Below are 21,057 nucleotides of genomic sequence, written 5' to 3' on the forward strand. Positions count from 1 at the left end.
TTCCCGCCCACCGCGCCTTCCCGCCAAGGCAGCGGCAGCCGCAGCCCTGCCCTCGCCGCGGGCACGGCACCGCGCCTGCCTCCCTGCGGCCCCGGAGCTGCCCGGCTCGCCTCAAAACCCCGGAGCCCGCGCTGGCCCCCGCCCTTACTCGTAGGTGCGCTGGTAAGGGCTCCGAGTCACGCTGGGCGGCGCAGAGGGGCGAGGGAATTAGGCTCGACAAATACACGGCGCGGCTTGGCGTGCTCGGGAGAGAAAAAGTGAACGTTTTTAACGGTGAGGTGAATTGAAACGGGCTGGAGGCTCGCAGGGTGGGTCATACAACACACAAGACCAGACGTGGTGGATGCGTTGCCCAGAAATAGCTGATGAAATCCTCCGCGCCAGTCAAGCGAGCAAACGATTCATCCTGGCCGGGCGCTGCCAGGCGTGCACAGACCACGGGTGTGTGTCTAAACCCCTCGTCTGAACTCAGCAGGGTTTCCTTGTGCAAGGCAGGAAAGGGGAAGCCGAGGGCAGCTCAAATGCCCTTCACCGTGGCTGTGACAAGATCACAGGGTTTTTATTTTTAAAAAAAAGGCACACCTGGGGCAGGGCTTGGCACTCCCAGGAGGCCCTCCAGCCTCAGTATCTGCAAAATAAAATTTGAAACCTACAGCTTTTAATTATATTTTCTATCTCATGTGAGCATCCCAAGACTTACATATTCAGAAGAGCAGCTCAGCTATCGAGCTCTGAAGTACTTACACAAGTAGCAAGGGAGAAGAACAGAGACAAGCACAGCTTTGGGATGTGCAGTTCCAGTAACCGCTTTTGATTTGTGGTCTCAGGCACATCCCTGAGGTAGCTGTGAAGTAGGCTTACAGGGAATATTTTCACTGAAATAGTAGGGTTTCTAAAACCAGTCAGAACTCTATTTGTTTAGAGTAGAAAGGTAGGTCCAAATAAACTTGTGAGCTTAAAAACATTTATTTAATGGGAGTTTTTGTACTTGACAAATGTACAAGTCTCAGAAGGTTTAGCAAATGAAACAAAAATTTGATGAACAATGATTACATCTTCAGGGCTTGCTTTTATACAGTATTTACATTTGCCTAGTTAGAATATCGAATATGAAGGCTGAAGGAATTGTCTGGTTTTGGGTTTCGGTGGTGCCATAATCCCCAGCTTTCCAGCAGCTCCTTGTGTGGCACTAACACTGTACGATGCTGAACTGCAGCCAGATGAAGCTGGAGCCTTTGAGCTAGATGGCCTTTTGGTCCTTCTGTACTTGCTGTAACCACTGCAAAATTCAGAGAGAAGGTACATGTGTCAAACATCTGCGTTACTTGCAACGTTCCCTACACCCATGGTGTGCTTACTTACATGTACACCACCCTTAGATTTTTCTAGAAGACTATGCTTTTTTTTTTTTTTTTTTTTTTTTTTAATGCACATGGCTGAAAAAATACCTTTGAAATGTAAATCAAGTGTAGCTGTTGCTCTGGCATTTGCCTAAGGGCAAGAAGCAGCCTGAAATGGGGACAGAGAATGCTGAACCAACCTGACTCCTATTAATCCAATTAGAATATCAACATTAAGTGACACTTCAGGGTCAACAGCATTTAATGAGTAATATTTTAGTAGATGGGAAGGTGAAAAGGGTGGGAGTAAAACCTACTGAGCTAGGAACTGCTATTTGCTACAAAAAACGAAGACCAGAACGAGGGAAAACAGGGCAGAGAAGGACACATCCTTGGAAAGAACAGACAATGGCAGAAAGCAATGAGTTTTAGTAAGGTAGACCATATTTTCCCTTTGATGATGAATGCAATATTAAAATGGTAAAATGTCAGTAGTTAATATACCAATAAAACCTAACAGTCTTTAAAATTTAGGCATGAGTCTTTAGCTGGGGATTTTACAGAACATTTTGGAGAGCACGTTAGTATCATTTAGATACTCTTCCGAATGGCCTTAACTCCTCCTGGCTGAAACATAATGCAATTTCTATGACACACATAGACTGAATAAAACCCCATTCAAAGAATTATTTCAGAAATGCAAGACATAGGTTGCCTGCATAACTGCTCTTTTGTACCTCATGTTCTCTATCTCAGGTACCAAATGAGGTAAAATTTCTAGGCTGAGGGATAAAGTAACCTGACCATACCACAGTATAGGGAACTTTAATTCCTTTTTGTGCAAGGCAAGCTATGAGCACAGCAAACCTTTAAAAGGCCTACCTATAAAACCCAGATAAGAACTTGGTGCTCAAGTTTTCTAACATAACCCCCCCCTGTTTTTAAAGAGAGTTTGGGAAGGGCAGACTTTCTCCAGCCATTTCAACTTTTTTTTTTCCCTTTCAGCACCGATTAATCATCATGTTTCAAAGCACAGACCTTCAGCACAAACTGCTACTACTTGAGTTACCAGACTCAGAACTACATGAACTGCTAAAATAAGGTCATCGACTCAAAGGATGAGGCCCAGCCTGGCTCCTTCATCACCCTGTGATAGTTTGGTGGTGGATCTGCCCCAGAAGCTCAAGACCATCCAGACTCCTGGATCCAAACATTATGCTCTTGATGCAGGCGTTGCCTTGTATGTTACAATCAGAGGGAGAATTGAATTAATGAGGGACGGGGAACTAAGTTCAAATATTCCATCAAATCTTTGAAGTTTTAAGCCCTCTTTATGTTTCCAAGCACAGAATCCAGTCAGCCTGCTAATAATGGTTATGGCAGCACACTGAAATTTAGTGTCACTACTTAGCTTGTAGCAGTCAAGAGTGAGAAACAAAGGACAATTGTTAAATATCCTTCCTCACCAGGAGCTTTTTAAACAAAAAGTGCTAGAAAACCAAAGCAGAGCAGTTGTTACCAGGTACCTGGATAATTTTAATGCCATCCTTAAAGCCCATACTTAAGAAAACACAGGATAACAGTGCAATTCTGGGCTCATCATTATCATGCTATTCGGGACAAAGAAAAGTTACAAACAACCACAAGCAACATACCCTTTGGGATGAAACTGCTTGTTACCACCATTACTTGTCTTTTTCCTCTTTGATTCTCTGAAGTTTGGTGGCCTTTTCCTTTTCCTTCTTTGGTTTGCATTATTGCAAAAATAGCTGGAGGTTGTAACTACACCTTCTGCTTCTTCATCACTCTCAGGTGTGCCAGTGCTTCCCATAGCTGTATCCACACTTTGGCAGGCATCTTCTACAGATAGACAGTGAGTTAAAACTAACAAAATCAAGATAATTGCCTGGGCCAGTCAGAACACAGTGACTGTACCAAAACTTCTCTCCTTGCTGTTCAAAACCTCCTTTGCACAGCCTTCATCCTGGTGATGCTCCAGGCTCAGCTAAAGGTGTTTCGTAGGTTGGCGTAAAGCAAGGACAGAAGGCAGTTTTGGTTTGTCTCATGACATAAAAGAATACTGGCCAGTCCTATTTTCTCTAGCTTTGCTTCTTGTCTATAAACTGTTTTGGTAACACTGGGCTTTTTGCCTTTACACTCTCTTCCCCATGTCAGCTGGAAAGAGTTATGGAATATACCATAAATACTACAGTCAGATATGGCACTTGTTTTTAAAAACAGCATCAGGAGACACCAAAAGACTCAGACAGCGCAGAGCTCCTCCTCAGTCAGTCACGATCAAGAGGGATGCGATTCTTTGCACAGGCAGTAGAATAAAATACTTAAAAATCAGGTTTGTAGACATGCATTTATTCACATTGCAGTGTATGAAAGCACAGCCTCCTTAAATGTAGACCTCAATCACTTTAAAATTGCAGGTCACGATGTCTAATCTGATAGCCAAGCTGTATTAAATATTCTAATTACAACATAGGCCACATGCTATGCTCATGTGAAGTTACCAGATTTACTAGTCTCAGGTCTCAATTCTCCACTAGGCTGAACTTTGTGTATAAGGTTAGAGCTGTGCAAAGTCTGTGAAACACCACAATTCTGACCTGATAGATTTTTTTTTTTTTTTTTTTTTTTTAAACCGAGCTTTGAAAGTTCTTCACATTTGAGCAAGGGCTAGTCAGTGAAGACCTGAACTTGCTGACCTCAATTACTATGAAAAATAAAAAGGTTGTAGTTATTGATTATCTGCCAGGCTACAATGTTACCCCATACATAGTAGATGCAGGTGGAAAAATATGCAGGAGGTGCAAGACCCTTAACCTTAAGGTCAGAATTTTCATTATAACTAAGCATATTACATAAATGCCAATAACTAATAGGTTAGGAGCAGAGCACTCTGCTTAGTTCTTATTTTCCTTTTTTAGCCTTTCAGAGGTATGCTGAATTTAACTAGTGAGAAGATAGCAAAGACCTTTGTACGTTCTGAAAGTGTGCAGTTGCTCCCTTTTTGTAATTATGAAACTGTAAGAATTAGTTATTTGTATTTAAAACAAGGTAACTTTTGAGTAAAACTTCTGATAGAGGAGAGAAGGGTACTAAACAGGAAAGTACACATGTAGGTACAAAGTATACTAAACCTGGTTTGGTCCATCCAGAGTACTTATCCATCACTTTAATTATTTCTGCACCATATTTTTCCAATTTGTCTTCTGTGACACCATCAATCTGCAGTAAAACCTCCGCATCAGATGACAAGGTTTCTGTAATGTAACAAAGTACCAATTAGACATGTCAAACAAACTAACTTTTTTTAAAGAGAGATCATGGTAGAGTATTCTGGAGGAAATTAATTCCTTTTAGTTCCACCCTATACATTATATTCGTAAGGAAGTAAGCCTTTATTCTAGTGGATTTGCTTCTAGTTGGTTAGGACAAAAGCTGGTCCAAAAGTTTTCTCTGACAGTGCTTCCCAGTTTGTTTTGCAGTATGATTACTTGGGTGGCTCTTGTACTTACCCAGCAGGACTGCTACAGCATAATCTGCCGCTCCAAGGAGTCTATGCTGTCAGCTACTTCCATAGGACTCGCTTAGTTATGTATACTTAAACCCGTTTTTGCTAAATGTTAGAAACTGTAGATTTTCTGTCAGCAAAAGCTACAGTTGCACATGCAGTCTACTGCCGACAGGGGTTCCAGGTAATGAAAAGCTGACATTACCTGCTATTTTCTTTAGAGTTGAAGTACTGAAAATATTGAAGTAATGCACATCAAAGACTTTCCCAAGCATTTTGCATGTGTCTGTAAGTTCCCCAAGGCACTTTTTAACCATCTCTTCTCGCTGTGACATTTTTGCTGTGGAAGCCCTTTGCTTTCTGATGGCACTGGCACTTTCTGTTACGTGAAACTCCACCTGTTAAAATAAGCCCATCAATAACTTCTGTCAGGGGAGTTACTGCAGAGCCATCACTAAAACATTGATTGATAACATGGGAAAACAGTGAAGGACCAAAAAAACCCCCGCTGTTTACCCAGGATAGACTTTTTAAGGGTTTTTTTGGTTTGGTTTTTTTTGTTGGTTTTTTTTTTACAGGCTACTCAACCACCCCTAAGTTTCTTCTACAAAGAACAAGCAGAGTATACACAACACAGGGAAGAAAAATCCTGAGAACCCAATTCACAGCTAGCTTCAAACAGAGGTCACTAGGTCTAATGCTGAGGGCTCTTCTCTTCTCCAAACACAGCACTAATGCAGAGGAGACATTGCCTCAAGCAATTCTGGGACTTGTTCCATGACTTTCTTGAAGTGCATTTTCCATCAGAGCTCACCAATGACTGGAAAAAAATAGAGCAGAAAATGCAGAAGGTAGCACTGTTCCTTCTTTTGCTCCTAGCTAGCTTTTTCTGTGTTGGCCATAACTTTCCTTTCTTGTCAAGCTGGAATCAAATGGATGGGGGGAGAAGAGAAAGATTTAATCCTCTCCAATCCTCTCAAACTCACCTTTCGCCTCACAACATTATTATTAGAATACCGGACTAGAAATCATGCGTGTTGGATTCTGTTCCCTGCATCTGCTAAAGATTAGTTCCTGTACTTCAGCTGGTAGGCAAACTATGTTTAAACTATCCTACATAAAAACTGTAGCACATTCCTTAAAACAATATGTTCAAGAAAAAAAAAAAAATTGTTACACACCTGTAGCAATCCATCTAGCACAGCCTGAGCTTTCTCTCCTAGAATTATATATGCTACCGCTTGGTCATTAGCTGTGATATACAAGTCTTCATCCAGTATCTTGTCCAAGACCAGTTTTCTAAACAGTCTTTCAACATTATGCCTTGAGTAGGCAGCTCCCTTCCCAAATATTCCAGACTGAATCTTCGCATTTGTCGTACCTATGCAACAGAAATCACAGGATTAGCCTGTGATTAGAAAGCCATGTACATATGTATTTACAGACCTGTGGAAGATTCCCAGGGGTACTCCATAGTCTATGCACATAAGAAAAAACACATTTAAGCACCAGAAACTCCAAGCACCACCAGAGAACTAATATTATCACTATAGCAACCTGAAACAGATTAAAGCTTTAGTCTCATTTATTTTCGATCATTTACCACCAAGAGATTCCTGGGAAGAATAATTTTGCAAAACATATCTTATTTTAAACCACTGCTGGTATTGCACAGACCTCCTGATCCTTAGTCAGGAATTTATGCAGCAAGTCTATTTAGGTGTTGTTTCTGGAAGAACAGCACTCACCCAAGAAAATGTCTACCATCATATTCAACGTGTATCTTCCAGAACCTGTATTTCTCTTTGCATTTATTCGTCCCATTTGTCCACAGTGCTGTTGTACAAATCTTATAATGCTCTTCACTTCATCTGTTACATTTCTTGATTTGTAATCCTATTAAAATAGACTTGATTAGGAAACAATGTTATGTGGTTCTGTCCTAATGCAAGTTGCTACTGACAACCTAATTTTTCATTATTGAGCTTTTTCCAGTCATGAATTCATTTTGTTCCAAACAGAGAAATAGTCATTTTCTAGTTAGTATACCTACAGTGATACGATATAGTCACAGGAATTCTTAATTTGATAATACCCTGGAAAATGCAATAATACATACCAACTGATTGTATATCATCTCTATTGTGTTAATTCCATAGAGTGAGCTGCAAGATTGCTGCATGAATACTGGTAATCAAGGTAAATCATTTGGAAAGTATTCCTGTAATTATTCTGCTGCCATGCACTACAACTTACACTTCCAATATGCATTAAAATGAGAAGACTGGACTGAATACGCATTATTCTAGCCAAATTTTGTTGCAAACACAGGACTGAGAAGCAGTATCATCAGGTATAAAACTGAGCTCAGTAATCCTTCCCTGTCTGCTTCAACAGCTATCTTCTCTTCTACTCTGTTCATGCCACTAACAAGTTTGCTTCAATCCTTGATGCACAAACCTTAATCTTTGGGCCACCTCAAGCAGTGTACACCTCCTAATGTGGCACTCATGCTATTCTGGCAGCACAAAGCTGCCTTGAAAACATCAGAATAGGCAATGGAAGGGATTTCCCCACAGCCATTCCAGTGGATCCTATATTAGCTCCTGCCTCCTATAAGCACTGTAGCCAAGAAAAATCGACACTAAGGAATATTCTTACACCTCACTAGTCCTCCTCTGACAGAAATAGGAGCATCGTAAGTCCATGGATAGTCTGTATGATTCTACTCTAGGTTAAACCCTGGAAATAATCCAAAGCATCTAGCATCACAAAAATACAAGACATCTTATTCATTTTCTCCATTTGCCTTCCCAAATGTCATGTAACCATTTTTTAATGCTAAATGCAAAATCAGTTTGATGACACTATAAATAAGAGCTATGATTTTTACCTTCTTTCTACTGCAGTTATCACAAATTACTTCTGGGTGATCTTTACAGAAGGTGGGATTAAAATCAGTTTCCCCAAAGTAGGCCAAAAGCTGAATTCTCCGGCAATCAACTACATTCTCACAGTAGTGAACCATACTGTACAGGTTGTTAAAGTGGGTCTGTCTTGTGTGACTGTTTCCATCTTTCTCCACTGAAAAGCAATAAATTCAATTGTATTTGTTAAATCTGCACCTTTGCACTTTTATGTATTATCAGATAGACAAAACACAATATTCTTTTTTGCTTAAAAAAAGATGAGTAGGTTAGTACAGAACTAAACTGGGACAGATTTTGCCTCTAAAGTTTTAAAGAATGGAGAAGGGAAATAAGACTAGAATGACAAGAATCAAGAGATGGATATGTATGAAGCAAAATGTTTTTGACTAAAATTAAGTACAAGTGACAAAAATCTTCCATTACAGAAAACTATTCAGGTAAAGATGCACAGTTCTCCCATTTTGCAATACCATACTATATATGGCACTTCTAAATGAGAAAATAACACAGTCTAAAAATGAAACAGAGACCAGTGACTAAGTGACTTCTTTAATATTGTCTCCATTAAGTTACAAACATGAGAACTCACTTAGTATTAGTCTTCTAATTCTGGTTACATCACTGTAGCTGTAGAAGAGCAGACAGTGAGACATTTCACCATCTCGTCCAGCTCTGCCAGATTCTTGATAGTAACCTTCTATAGATTTAGGAAGAGAAGCATGGATAACATAGCGTACGTCAGGTTTATCAATTCCCATCCCAAAGGCAATTGTTGCACATATAACCTAGGAAGGAAATAATAATTTGTTACACAGAGTTATGAAAGTTATTCATGCAGCACTCTGCACCGAAAATAGACAGGTGATCAGGATTACAAAACTGCAGAACCTAGAATTTCAATTGTAACACTGCAAGACAAGTACAAAATAGCAAAAATACCTCTCCTTTCAGAAGAGCTATTCCGGACAAAGGGAAAACTCCAAATTTGAGCCTAGAGCTGTTTCAGAAGCTTGTACTGCTTCAGTTCCTTCCTCCTGGAGTATCATCACTTGGTGCTGTGCTGCAGACTTTGATTTGTAAAACTCCCAGTAAAAAGATGGCTAATGTGTTTTGGCAGATCTGTTTGGATCAGTTATTCAATACTGCATCCAATTTGGCATAACGTTACACAACTTCGCTTTCATCTACTAGGCCAAGAAGGATAAAAGTGCTCTAAATTCTATTCACTTTTTTCCCCCAGTTGCTTTTCTTTTACCTGGCATCCTTCTTGATTAATCCACTTCTTTTGTACAAGATCTCTGTTGGAGTCAGCAAGGCCAGCATGATAGGCAAGTGCAGCAAGACCTTCCTTCTGCAGAATAGCCGCTGTTGTGTCACATTCATGACGTGAAAGACAATAAATTATTCCAGAGTCATCTGCAAATACGTAAAAAAAGATTTGCGCTACAATACAGCTTTATTCCCTTTCACTTGTTTTAATAGTCATACCTGTCAAGCAAATACCAACTTCTCCCTACTGGAATAAATATAAGTGTAATGCAATAACTGCTTAATAACAAAGAAAATTAATTTTATTAATATTAGATGTTTTTGTTAGTTTTTCCTCACCCAATTTCCTGTGGTTTTGGTGAATAACTAACTACATAAATCAAGAGCTAGAGCAGTTTAGTCAATGATATACTAGGTTACAGCCCTAGAGAAGCTATGAAGGGAGCTTGGTATAGTTGGCTTCCAGCAGCATGAGCTGCATGACTCCAGAAAGTGAGCCTAGAAAGACAGGAATCTCTGAAGATATCTTCAAGGGAACTATAGATAAGCAGACCAACAGAATTAAACAATTAAAACAGTATGGATATTAGATGACCTTTATACTCTGAAGACACGATGCTAAAAGGTCTGGTAACCTCCAGAAAGATTACTCAAGAGCATTACCATAATTTACTTTTCCATCTTAACTTGAACTCTTAACTTTAGGATGCCCATAAATCTGATTCCCATTATCAGTATCATTTTGCCTCCAACCTGTTTTTTCTTGTAAATATATTAGTCACTTACAGAAAGGTGCAAGTTTGGGGTTTTTACACCATTATAAAAGCTCTTCCTGCCTTAAGAAGCAGTTCATAAAAATGCATGCAAGCACACTATGCTGCTCAGTACTCACGTGGATGATATTTTTTAATCCATTCCAAGCAATCCATGGCCACCTTCTTTGGCTTCTTGGGCAATACATCATATTTCAAGTTATGCCTGTTGAAGCTCATTGTAAACCTAAAAGATGACATGGGTGTCATGGGTGCTTGTCAGCTTTATGGGTGCAGTAATCCTTTCAACAAGCTAGGTATTGACTGGAATGTCCCAAATTCAACTAACTACTACTTGTTCTGCATTATTTGCAATAGAATTATTGTTCCACTATGCCCACAGAGATTTACATCGCCCATACTTTGGGTCTAAAATTCCTGCATTTTTCCTGTGGCTGTGAAAAAAACCAAAGCTACATGGCACTATGTAGAAGGAAGAAATGCCCATAAACCAAACATGCACACAGTGATTTTGCCTTGCCTTCATTTTCCTTTTGAGTACTAGCATCCACATTTGACTGACCAAATTTGCAAAATATAGTGTCACCTCCCTCCTTCTTCCCTAAAATACATTTCTAAAATAAGAAAAATAAAGCATTCTGTTTTGTTATATTTCTATCATGTACAATGAAAAGACTACAATACAATCCAGGCCCAATGGTACCTCATTATCTATGTTACTGCAATGCTAACTAAAGAACACTTCCAGCTTTTGCAGTTTTCCAGCCATTTCATGAAAAGCACCCTAAAATACAACTTGCACATTTTGTCAGTGACATAGAAAATGTCATGATGTTAGTTTCTGTTAAACAGCTTCCTTAATCATGCAAGGAAGAGTTTGGCAAGTGTTTTTCTTCTTACTTTAATATTTTGCATATAGCTCACGTTAAATTCCACGCATACATTCTCATTTAATCAGATACAATTATCTAAGTATTTCAGATGGACCTGTAATGCTTTTCTTACTTTACTAAGTTTTCCATTCAAAATTTCTGCAGCACAAACAAATTGTTTCAGGAGGCTGCTGAGCAACTTACACTTGGGGTTTTAGCATCTCAAGCTGATTCTGAATATCCTTCTGTACTCTGGGGTTAGCAGTGGCAGTAAGAGCCATCATAGGAACAGAGTGGAACTTCTTGCGGAGCATATTCAGTCGTTTGTAGTCTTGTCGAAAATCGTGACCCCACTAGTTTAAAAACAAAATTTAAGTATAACTGAGTAAGATGCTCCAACTAAGTCTTTTGCCATTTTGAAAAACAAATCAAGGTTTTTACCTGGCTGACACAGTGGGCCTCATCAATGACAAAACGCGCTAGGAGTTTTCTGTCATAGAGATTTTCCAGGGCTGACATCAGTCGGTTGCTTGCACAAATCTAGGTACACATCCACCAGCAGCATTAGAAAGCAAACTAACAGAGTAAAGTGTCACCCCATCTGACTAAGGATACAGAAACAATTGTTCTGTACAGTAAAGTTAATCTTGACTGCACAGGTAAAGCTTGAAGGCATAAAGAAGATAGCAATCAGCTTCATTTTAATTGACAATGAAGCAGCTGGTGTGGGATTACTGCAAGGTTCTAGGATCATCTACCCAGAGGTCCTACAATCTGAGTAAATTTAAATGACTTATGTCATGAAAGACAGAGAAAGACAATGCTGAAGAAAGAAACGTAATCAGCACACTAAACAGTCCTCTCTTACAAAGCTCTTGTGGAATAACATAATTTTTAATGGCAGCATATAATTAAGTACAAGGCAATCTTTTGACAATCACGTATGACCTTGACAGTTCCATATTTTTTCCCTGTATTATCCTATTCATAGTAGTCTAGATTCTAATAGCTACTTGACAGCAATTAGCCACTAATATGTAGTAAGATATATCAAAATGGATGGGCATGGGATTTTTTTTTTTTTTTTAAAGAATTTAGATTGTACAGAGATACGCAGTTCTCATTCTTGGTTAATTACTGATTGAAATTAGTTATATCTGCACAGACTCTTACTGAATTACCTAAAAAATGCTAACAATTTTTTTTCCCCAGAAGCCTACTCTAAGTTCAGTGTTTCCCCTTTAATACTTCGTAGTAATCCTTCTCTTGTTGCCTCCGTGATTTTACAATTCAAATTAAATACAAACCTTCTCAGGGGTAACATACAGAAGTTTTATTACAGGATCCTTTTTTGACAATTGCATGTATATTTTTGAAGCATCAGCATCCGTTCTATCACCAGTCAGATGTGTTGCAGCAATCTACATTAAAAAAAGTATTAAGTTTCAATATGCACAAAACAGAATAACTTCCAAATACAGTCCCACATCTAAAGCACACCAAAAAAGTACATGTATTTACTATCCCCAAGGAACACATTTTAAATGCTTCTTTGTGTTATTATAGATAGCATTTGAACACCCACCATACTGTAGATATCACAGAATTTTTCTAATGATAAAACCAAAAGACTATAAGCCAAATTCTATTATTCTGCTCCCAATTCTACCAGCAGACCAACAGCTGACTTAGGGAATTGTCTGCTTTCTTTGAACTCTCTTTCCAGTAAAGAAAATAGATGTGATGTTTGTTTATTGCTCAATACACTGTAAGTTTGAGATTGAATTCAGACAACAGAGGTCTTAAGATAAGAAACAAAGTTTCCAAAAAGGACAAAAACATGGTAACACCCTCAATAACAGTGCCTACAAACATAGAACAACATAGCATCAGAAGAGGTTGAATACAACTTGGAGCAGCAATTTAATATTAAATTTGAAAGTATAACTTACTATTCATGCTAAATAGTAACAAAGGAATTGGATCATAAGGACAAAAATTATGTAAGAATAGGTCATACCAATAGAGCCAATTCTGCCTGCTTGTCTCCTCTTCCTCTTGCAAGAGGCAGCTGCAGTTCTGCAGAGGAAATTCCTTCTGCAGCTACAAATCCCCAGGAGTCACAGAGCCCATTTAACTGGCTTTTACAGCCATGGCACCCCACAACACCAGAAAGAGCGAAGAGCACGGCCAAAGTGTAGCGTTGTGCAACAATCACTAAATTGTAGACAACCATTCGAGGGCCCTATCTAGTTAGACTATCAAAAACTATACTTGATGAGGGAAGGACTTGTCTGAGCTTCAAAACCCTTCGTCATAGTCCCTTTGGTCTCATACCCCAAAACATCTCTGTATTTTTGCCCTGAAACATGTTATCCACCTTTGTTTCCCTGATCTCTCAATCTCAATAATACATTAAGGATCAAAAAGACACTTCACCGAGGCAAAAGCAGTTCATAAGTGGTCGGACTTAGGAACACACATCTTCTGCATTTCTTGCATTTCTTTTCTCTGTGTATTACTTTTCTAGAAATGCTTAGCATCTCCAGAAGCCTCCTAACTCAGGAATTGTTAGTGCTTATTTCTGCTACAGAGCTAGGCTGCTCCTATTTAGGTGTCTAAATACAACTCTCAGAATCTTAGAATCAGGCATCTGTACTTGAAAACTAAACTCCAATAACAAATACACATGAGCATCAATAAATTTAGCGGTTAGACTGCCAAGGTATTCTAGTTCATCTAATTTAGTTCTTCCTAGACAACTTTGTGTGCCTTTTACAGCTTCCATCTAATCAATTTTTGTAGTTTATATTTGAGAGATACAAGATTTGCTGTAAAATTTCAGATTTCTAATTCACTTATCCACAGTTTAACTAAATAAAGCTGTTTGAACTTACATCTAAAGTCTTCAGTTTCTGTACTTGATCTATTATCAGCGACCTCAGTGGAGAGATAACAATAGTGACTCCAGCAGAGACACATGCTGGTAACTGGTAGCACAAGCTTTTACCACCACCTGTAAGGATTACACAGAACACAAACAACGTTAGATAACAAGAGGAAAGGGAGACAGTGTGGAGAAGGAGCGGAAGATGGGAGACCTATTTTCTTCCCAATTTACAGCACTTTCAGAAACAATAAACTTTTACTAGTGACTGCCTCTAATATGATACCTATGGGATAAGGAAGAATTATCATGTGAAATATTATGGAAGGCAGAAATTCAATCACCTCATTCAAAATACCACAGTGCATACAATATTCCAGAAATCCTGCAGCCACAGGATTCAAGCAGCACAATTTATTGCCACCTCCACAAAGGCACAGAAAAAGTGAAAAGTTTGTCACAGGCCTTGCAAAAAAGAGCTTCAGGTCTTTATTTCTCAAGTGTGTGCCAGACCCAAAAGCCTGCAGCTGTGTGATGTTTGGAGATACATACCAGTGGGCATTAAGATGAAGCAATCTTCACCCAGAAGAGCAGCATTGATGGCCTCCAGCTGATTTGTCCGAAAATAGTGCAAACCAAACTTTTTGTGAAATATATTCATCATTTCTTCAGAATGGGAAAATTTCATACCCTTGAAACGTTCTAGTGCAGGGTTATTAACCAGTGGATCTAGTAGACAAAGAAAACGTACTCACAATAAGTTACAATATCAAGTTGCGCTATCCCTCTTGCAACATAAAACTGCTTCACTGTAACAGATGGCTTAGCCACTGCTTCAATCCTTTAAATCTTTCAAAACCTTTCAAAGTCAAATCATGACTTACTAAAAACCATTGCATTCATCTAGAATTTAAGACCAGCTGAAATGTGAATTTTGATTATATGCAAATCTCTGGAAACAAGCTTCTCACTCATGACTGTGTAAAACGCATAGTCTCTACGCTGACAAACTTCATCTCTGTCACAAACAACTATGAATACGCTTGCTCTTTGTGGGTACCTAACAGTAGGTGCTAGCTGAATCAGTGACAGAGAAGCTGATAGAAAGGGTTAACATTTTCACCTCCCCTTTTACCAACCCATTCCTACAGTAACCACAAATAATACTGACCCACCCCTGTGCTCCAGAGGGATTAGATTTGCTTCAACAAGTGCCCGTTTTTGAACATTTTGCATAAACAGCTTTGTACAGCTTTGAATTAACAACCGCAGAATCATTATTTAATTAAAACACAGAAACATTCTGGTTTCCTATTTTAGCAGCTTCATCTTCCCAGCAGCCTGAAACCTGCATGGCAAATAAATATTCAAGAAGTTTGGCACCACTTAGAGGAAAAAAACAGAAGATGACTTTACAAAAAGAAATCTCCACAGAAACAAAAGGCATTGATGTAATCTACAGTAAGTTACTTGGTCTTAGGTTTAAAAATAAGTAAATAAAAATTTTAAATGGGAAAGACAATAATCCTGATGAGCATAATTTACCTGAACGGTTCTTCGTTGCCATCAAGAAGCTTGATTTCGGAGCAGCAGGATTTGATACAACAGAAGACCCTTTGGCTCTGGACATTATCTTTGACAACAGCGATTTGGCAGGTGGCCCTTCCCTGACAGGCTGATACGACGGTGTAGATGGTGTCTCAGGTACCGAAACATTCACCGAATTCTCCCAGTCCTCATCAAAATCATCAATATCAAAGTGATCAAGGTCAAAGCCTGTATCATTTATACCTAAACTGTCTTCTGCAGGAATGCCAGTAGGAGCTTTGCTCTGACCTTTCAGAGCTGTGCTTGTCAGAGGCCTCTCCAGCAGATGCTGGTTTCCACTGTTTCTCACCCCTGGTTTTTCACAGCAGCTGCTGTCCAAGGACATCTCAGAACAGAGGCTGAGAGAAGCTCCCTCTTTGCCATTTACCTTGGAAGAAGACAGTGCTGTAGTTTCTGGGCAGGTGATCTCCTCAATACTTCGCTTTGAAGCGTAAGAGGCATCCAAGGTTTGATTTTTTTTGGTAGAAAATTTGTTTGAATTAACAGTCCCAGAAAGCATAGATGGGACGTTTGTGGATTTTGGTGAGTTCCTGTCAGAACTGAAGCTCCAGTTCGGGCCAGGACACACAAGAGGGCCCTGGTCCACACATGCCTTACAGTTTCTAGGAGAAGTGTTGTTTATGCTACTTTTGTTCAAAGTGACAGAATTAGATAGCAATTTTCTCCTGGGAGAGATAGTAAGGGAAGGAAGAAAATATTTAGTCACAAGCAATGGTTTATCAAGTTCTAAAACATACGTTAAACAGTTTTGTCTCTCTCCTATTAAAAATACTAACATATGGTGGTTACGTCGTATTCTGTGTCACTATATTTAAAAAATATTTCAAACACATCCAGGGAAGAGAGAATAATACCAGAACTCAGTTGAACAAAATAATTACAAAATTACTACATCTTCTCTGTGGACATAAAATAAAAGAATTCCTAATAGCAAGGAACTGATCTAGGCAAGGTAGAGCATAACAAACAAACAAACAAAAAATCCTTAGAGGCACAAACCTGAAGTTTAAAAAGTAAAAATATGCTTGAACCAAATTATGTTTTTATGTACTTTATAAAGACTATGTCTGACTACGGTAATAAGACGAAATAGAATAAATTAGTTTTACTGAGAACGTTCAGAAAAAGCACATAGTCCCAGTCCAGTAAAAAACCAAACCAAAATCCCAAATCTCAATACTTCATCCACATGTTATGTCATCAAACCATGCAGAAGTTAAAGAAGCAGACTGCAGTAGCAATAATCAGATTGAAAGGTGACACGTACATGGATATTAGGAGAACTCATAATCACTGTAGTCAGTGATAGTGAGTCACATAGAATATTAAATTAATGCCTCCTGTTACAAGAAATCAGGATGACACCTAGCAGGTTATATCACATCACTCTGCCTCTTTGGAAGTATCTGGTGCCAGTCAGATTCCAGAGAAAAGATACAGGACTACCTATGCCTCAGACTGAATGTGAAACTGGACCCTTTCTTCTGGTAGAACACTGGGATTGTTAATATTTTCAGCAGGTTTTTTTGATTTTTTTTCTTTTTCTTCATTCGGTCAGTAATTTTAAGCTTTTAAAAAATCCTTCCGTATCATCTTTTCAGTGTGATGGAGACACCTGCAGGCACGACACCGCTTCACACAGAGCATGGAAACGCAGAAGACTGCTTATTAAAGCGTACCTGAGATCTCTCTGCTGGAGAAGTTCTTTTGCACAGGACAGAAACTTAAGCTCATGAAGTGGAATGGTATCTACCAGTTTACAGATATCATCCATGATGCCATAGAGTTGCTGTTCCAAATGCAAGCCTTTATCTGTTAGATGGAGTGATTTTAGCAGACAGTAATACTAATTTTTATTAGAATATGTTACAAGATGATATCACTCTCCCAAAAGACAGTAAATTGAAACAAATAAGTCCAAATAATTTACTTTCAATATATTCTTAAGAAGTCCATTCACATAAAGAAACTGTATCTGTGTGCATGAACTCACCTAGTCTACATATTTTTGCCCTTGCTTTTTAATTATCCATCTATATATATTTTTGAAACCTCATTGCAGTTCTTTGAAACTTATTTCCAAAAAACATTCATGTTTACATGTTTTGCTTATCTCAAATTACTCCTCCCCAAACACATTAAAACACCTTTTCTCAAAATATTACATTGCAATTCTAGTCTAGAAAGTACTGTAGAAAACCTCCCACAAGTGAAACTCAGCATTTGTCACCTCATGACCTTCCCTTTAAAATTTGGTACCAGTGCAAACCATCCGGATTTTGTCAATGAGCTGCACTGTACCTCAAACTGCTGCTACTGGGGGTGTGCTCCCTCAGACTAAATTCTGGCTTCTGATACACTTGCCTAACTCTGATTTACTGGGTCAGAAGGGCATCTCTTGCAACAAGCTAATGGTCCACATTGATCAGAAGTTCACTATAGGTACACTAAAGTATGACAAGATGGAGCTTGACTAAATTGATTTCCAGAACAGCATTGTTAAAACAGAAATATGAAAACACTGTTCTGGGCATTTATAAACACAACATTTTAAATGGCACTACAGAACAGCACCATAAGCTACATTTCCATATATATCTTGAGAGGAAAGTCTGAACCTGCAGCCTTAAAACCAGGCTATGCCACACCTGTACTTAGTAACTTTTCATTCTGTGAGTGAAACTCAGAAACATTTTAGCTCAGTATTTCCCAAATCTGTGGGAATCAAATGGAAGTGCTGGCACAGCTCCAGCTTACAGTGATGTGTCTTTGTGTCATAGCTGACTTCAGGAACAATTTGGTTGATCCGTGCTTTTAAGTTTTGAAAAGGAAGTCTGTGCCATATCTCAGACTGGTACTGACAAACCCAGAATCAGGATCAGACAACATCCCTGAGTCCACACAATGTATACACAACATCTGAAAATCCTGTATGAGACTCGGTCCTCTGCTTCCTTGTCCCCATCAGTCAACTGTTAGTTAATGCTCTCAGATTACATGGGATACACAGGAGAACAATTAGTTGCAAACCATCCCGAAAATCTGAGACATAAAATTTCAAAATGTTTCATGTACCTGCATCCTCCACACTAGGATCACTGTCAGCAACAGGCTGCACTGTGGTAACCTTCCCAGGCTTGGACTCAATGCTGCTAGCTGTGGATCTTCCACCAGTAGGAGATTCTTTGAAAATATTACTAACATCAAAAGAAAAAGTCATTAAAATACAGGTATCTGTAAATCAAGGCATTTCCATAAAAGAAGTTTATCTTTCAGAATAACAGCATTTAAGATGTGTGTAAAAGATGAACAAATTTGTTAAAATCCAAGTAGCTGAGCAGTTTGCCACTCATCCTACATGCCAACATGTAGAGACTTTCTTCAATAATTTTTTTCTCCTCCCACTACAAAAGGAAAAATAACTCTGCTTTTTCTGAAGCAAAAGCTACCTTAAACATTGGCCATAAAAAAAAGTATTTCATAAAACATTAATAGCAACTGTCAACTGCTAACCTGCCAAGCAACAGACACAATCAACTCAATCTGTAACTTTTTAACAAGCACTGGTTTCATGTCTGTTTTCATACTTTTTAAAACTATCCTAAAGACAGACAGTTTTATCAATAAACTTTGTTTTACCTAATGTTTTTTACAGAAGGCGAGAAGGAATGCAGCTCTTCTTCAGGGGAGGGCAGAACAGTATCTAAGTAATCATCCTCTTCAAGCTCAGTGCCTGCAAACAGGTCGATGTCAGCCTCATCCAGTTCTGGGGGGCTGTTTTTCTCATCACTGCTTGGCTTCTGGCTCTCACCACTTTTATCATTAGAAGCTGAAGGAGAAGTGTATTAATATTGTTGGGTAACACTGTAAACTCATTCTGGTATAAACAAAAATGCAACGGAACACTGGGAAAAAATTAATAGCCAGATTTCAAAACACTCATTTAATACAGTTTCTGACTTCTCCCCCATTAAAAACCAATGGACAAAACCCCAACAAACCCTCTTTTAAGTGGAAAAGTTAAACAGCTTGCCTATTGTTACCTTTCCCTATCAGAAAAGAAAAACTTAAGAGGTATATTTTCCTACAAGAGATTTTATAGAAAACTATTGTTATATTAAATACTAGCTTAAAAAGAGTGTAGACTCATTGGCTAGCATAGTCCCTATACTGGAATTAGAAGGTAAATTTACATGTACCTAGGAGAAATCCTACTAAGAAAGGCCAATATCATTAACACATTAAAATTCATTTCACGGAAAGTGGGGGAAAGGTAACAAAATAGTCTTAGGAAGAGAAATACAGTTCACAAATTCTTTCACCACTTAGTGTAACAGCAGCATCACAGAATACTGTTCCATATTGTTCCGTTGCATAAACATTTCATTCCACAAATAAAGATCAAAAGTTTCAAAGCATAACAGGTAAGCCATATAAAACAGAGAAGCTACATGGAACACAGGAGCTGCCAAGGAAGGACTCTCACTGATAGTCATGAACTTTTTGGTCATAATCAAGGGCTGGAGATATTTTCGTGGGATTTTTTTGTTGGTTTGTTTTAAATTGAAAGAGATCTCTTTTTCTGGTTTAATATTTCTCATAATTACATTTAGGTGTAAGATGATTTTATGTCTCTTTCGTATGAATTTTAAAAATGCTTCTTTCTATAACATCCCTATAGATTATTGCTCTTCATTTCTGGAATGCCATATGGGATTCAGTCTTGCAACCCCCATACTACCATGTAGACCAGCTGCTACTTCTGCTGCAGAGACAATGCTCCACTATTTACAATCCTGCACCTTCACAAGCTGTAGTTACCCAGATGAAATCCACGTACCCACAACTGCTCATCAGATATGAGCATGTGGCTCCTTCCGATTTCTGAAAAATCAAGCCCTCTGTGTGCAAACACAAACATAATTTCTTCTAGCTCATTGGTACTTTAAAATAAACTGTTACCTGGGTGAGCCTCTTCCCCATCATCATCCAAAATCACATCAGCAGATAAATTCTCCCAAAGGATCTCACCCACAGCCTTGTTACTGCTGCAGGGAGCTGAATCCTCAAGACAGATCAGAGATTGCTGCGACAAGGGTTGTTGTTCAGCCTCTGGAGAGTTCTCCCTGCACCCCGGAGCGCCATGGCTGCAAGGCCCCGTGTCGTCACCCATGGTCCTGGGAGAGCCAGGCGGCTCATCCAGGCCAGGGTTTGACCTCTGGGAGGCCTTGCAGGAGGCCTGCTGCCCTTTGGGGGACAGGACCGGCGGTCTGCAATACTTCTTTTCGATTCTTGACAAATCAAAGTCGTCCATGTCATCCCACTCATCTTCTATGGTAATGACAGGGCCGGCCACAGGACTGGGCACGGCCTCCCGGGCTGGAGCACTCCACAGCCCCTCGGTCACACTCCTCTTTCCAGAGGCCACGGGGACTTCTGACACCTCCTGAGACCTGGCAAGCGTCGGGCTCGCGCAGGCCGGCTCGAGGCCCCGTCCATGGGGACTGGCTGCCACTGGAAAGAAATCCTGGATTTGGGTTTTCTTGTCCTTGGAGGCAGGGAGGGATGAGGTGAGTGCAACCAGGGAGGTGTTAACGTCTTTCTCCCTTAAGGCAGAGGCGGCAGAGAGGCCCCGAGGCTCCCTGGGCAGGGTGCCAGCCGGGGAGGTCTTCTTGAAGGTGAAGCCCCTGCAAAGAGACGAGCCCCGCGTCAGCATCCCGGACGCTCCCCAGTGAGCTCGCTGCACCCGTAAAGCTCTGTCGCCCGCCGCCACCCCGAGGCCCCGCGGTACTCACGCCGGCCGGTTCCGTGGCGGGGGCGGCTTGCTGAGGGCGCTGCGGGCCGAGTGGAGC

The 21,057-nt window shown here is 39.7% G+C and overlaps 1 protein-coding gene across 1 annotated transcript; it reads right to left on the bottom strand.

The window, feature by feature from the left end:
- Nucleotides 1–1,095: 1,095 nt before the first annotated feature.
- BLM (Bloom syndrome, RecQ helicase-like) lies at nt 1,096–16,994 on the bottom strand. Its single transcript, XM_010572166.1, has 17 exons — nt 16,885–16,994; nt 15,143–15,870; nt 14,150–14,326; nt 13,608–13,726; nt 12,018–12,131; nt 11,152–11,250; nt 10,915–11,063; nt 9,958–10,064; nt 9,052–9,212; nt 8,386–8,581; nt 7,760–7,950; nt 6,615–6,762; nt 6,048–6,247; nt 5,072–5,264; nt 4,493–4,615; nt 2,996–3,200; nt 1,096–1,279 (listed from the first exon to the last, which is right to left on the bottom strand). Exons 1-17 carry the CDS (start codon nt 16,977–16,979, stop codon nt 1,096–1,098), a joined length of 3,189 nt encoding a protein of 1,062 aa, XP_010570468.1. The 5' UTR covers nt 16,980–16,994.
- Between the last annotated feature and the right edge of the window lie 4,063 nt (nt 16,995–21,057).

The sequence above is a fragment of the Haliaeetus leucocephalus genome, unplaced genomic scaffold (assembly GCF_000737465.1).
Source record: "Haliaeetus leucocephalus isolate CR32 unplaced genomic scaffold, Haliaeetus_leucocephalus-4.0 Scaffold339, whole genome shotgun sequence".
Taxonomy (NCBI): domain Eukaryota; kingdom Metazoa; phylum Chordata; class Aves; order Accipitriformes; family Accipitridae; genus Haliaeetus; species Haliaeetus leucocephalus.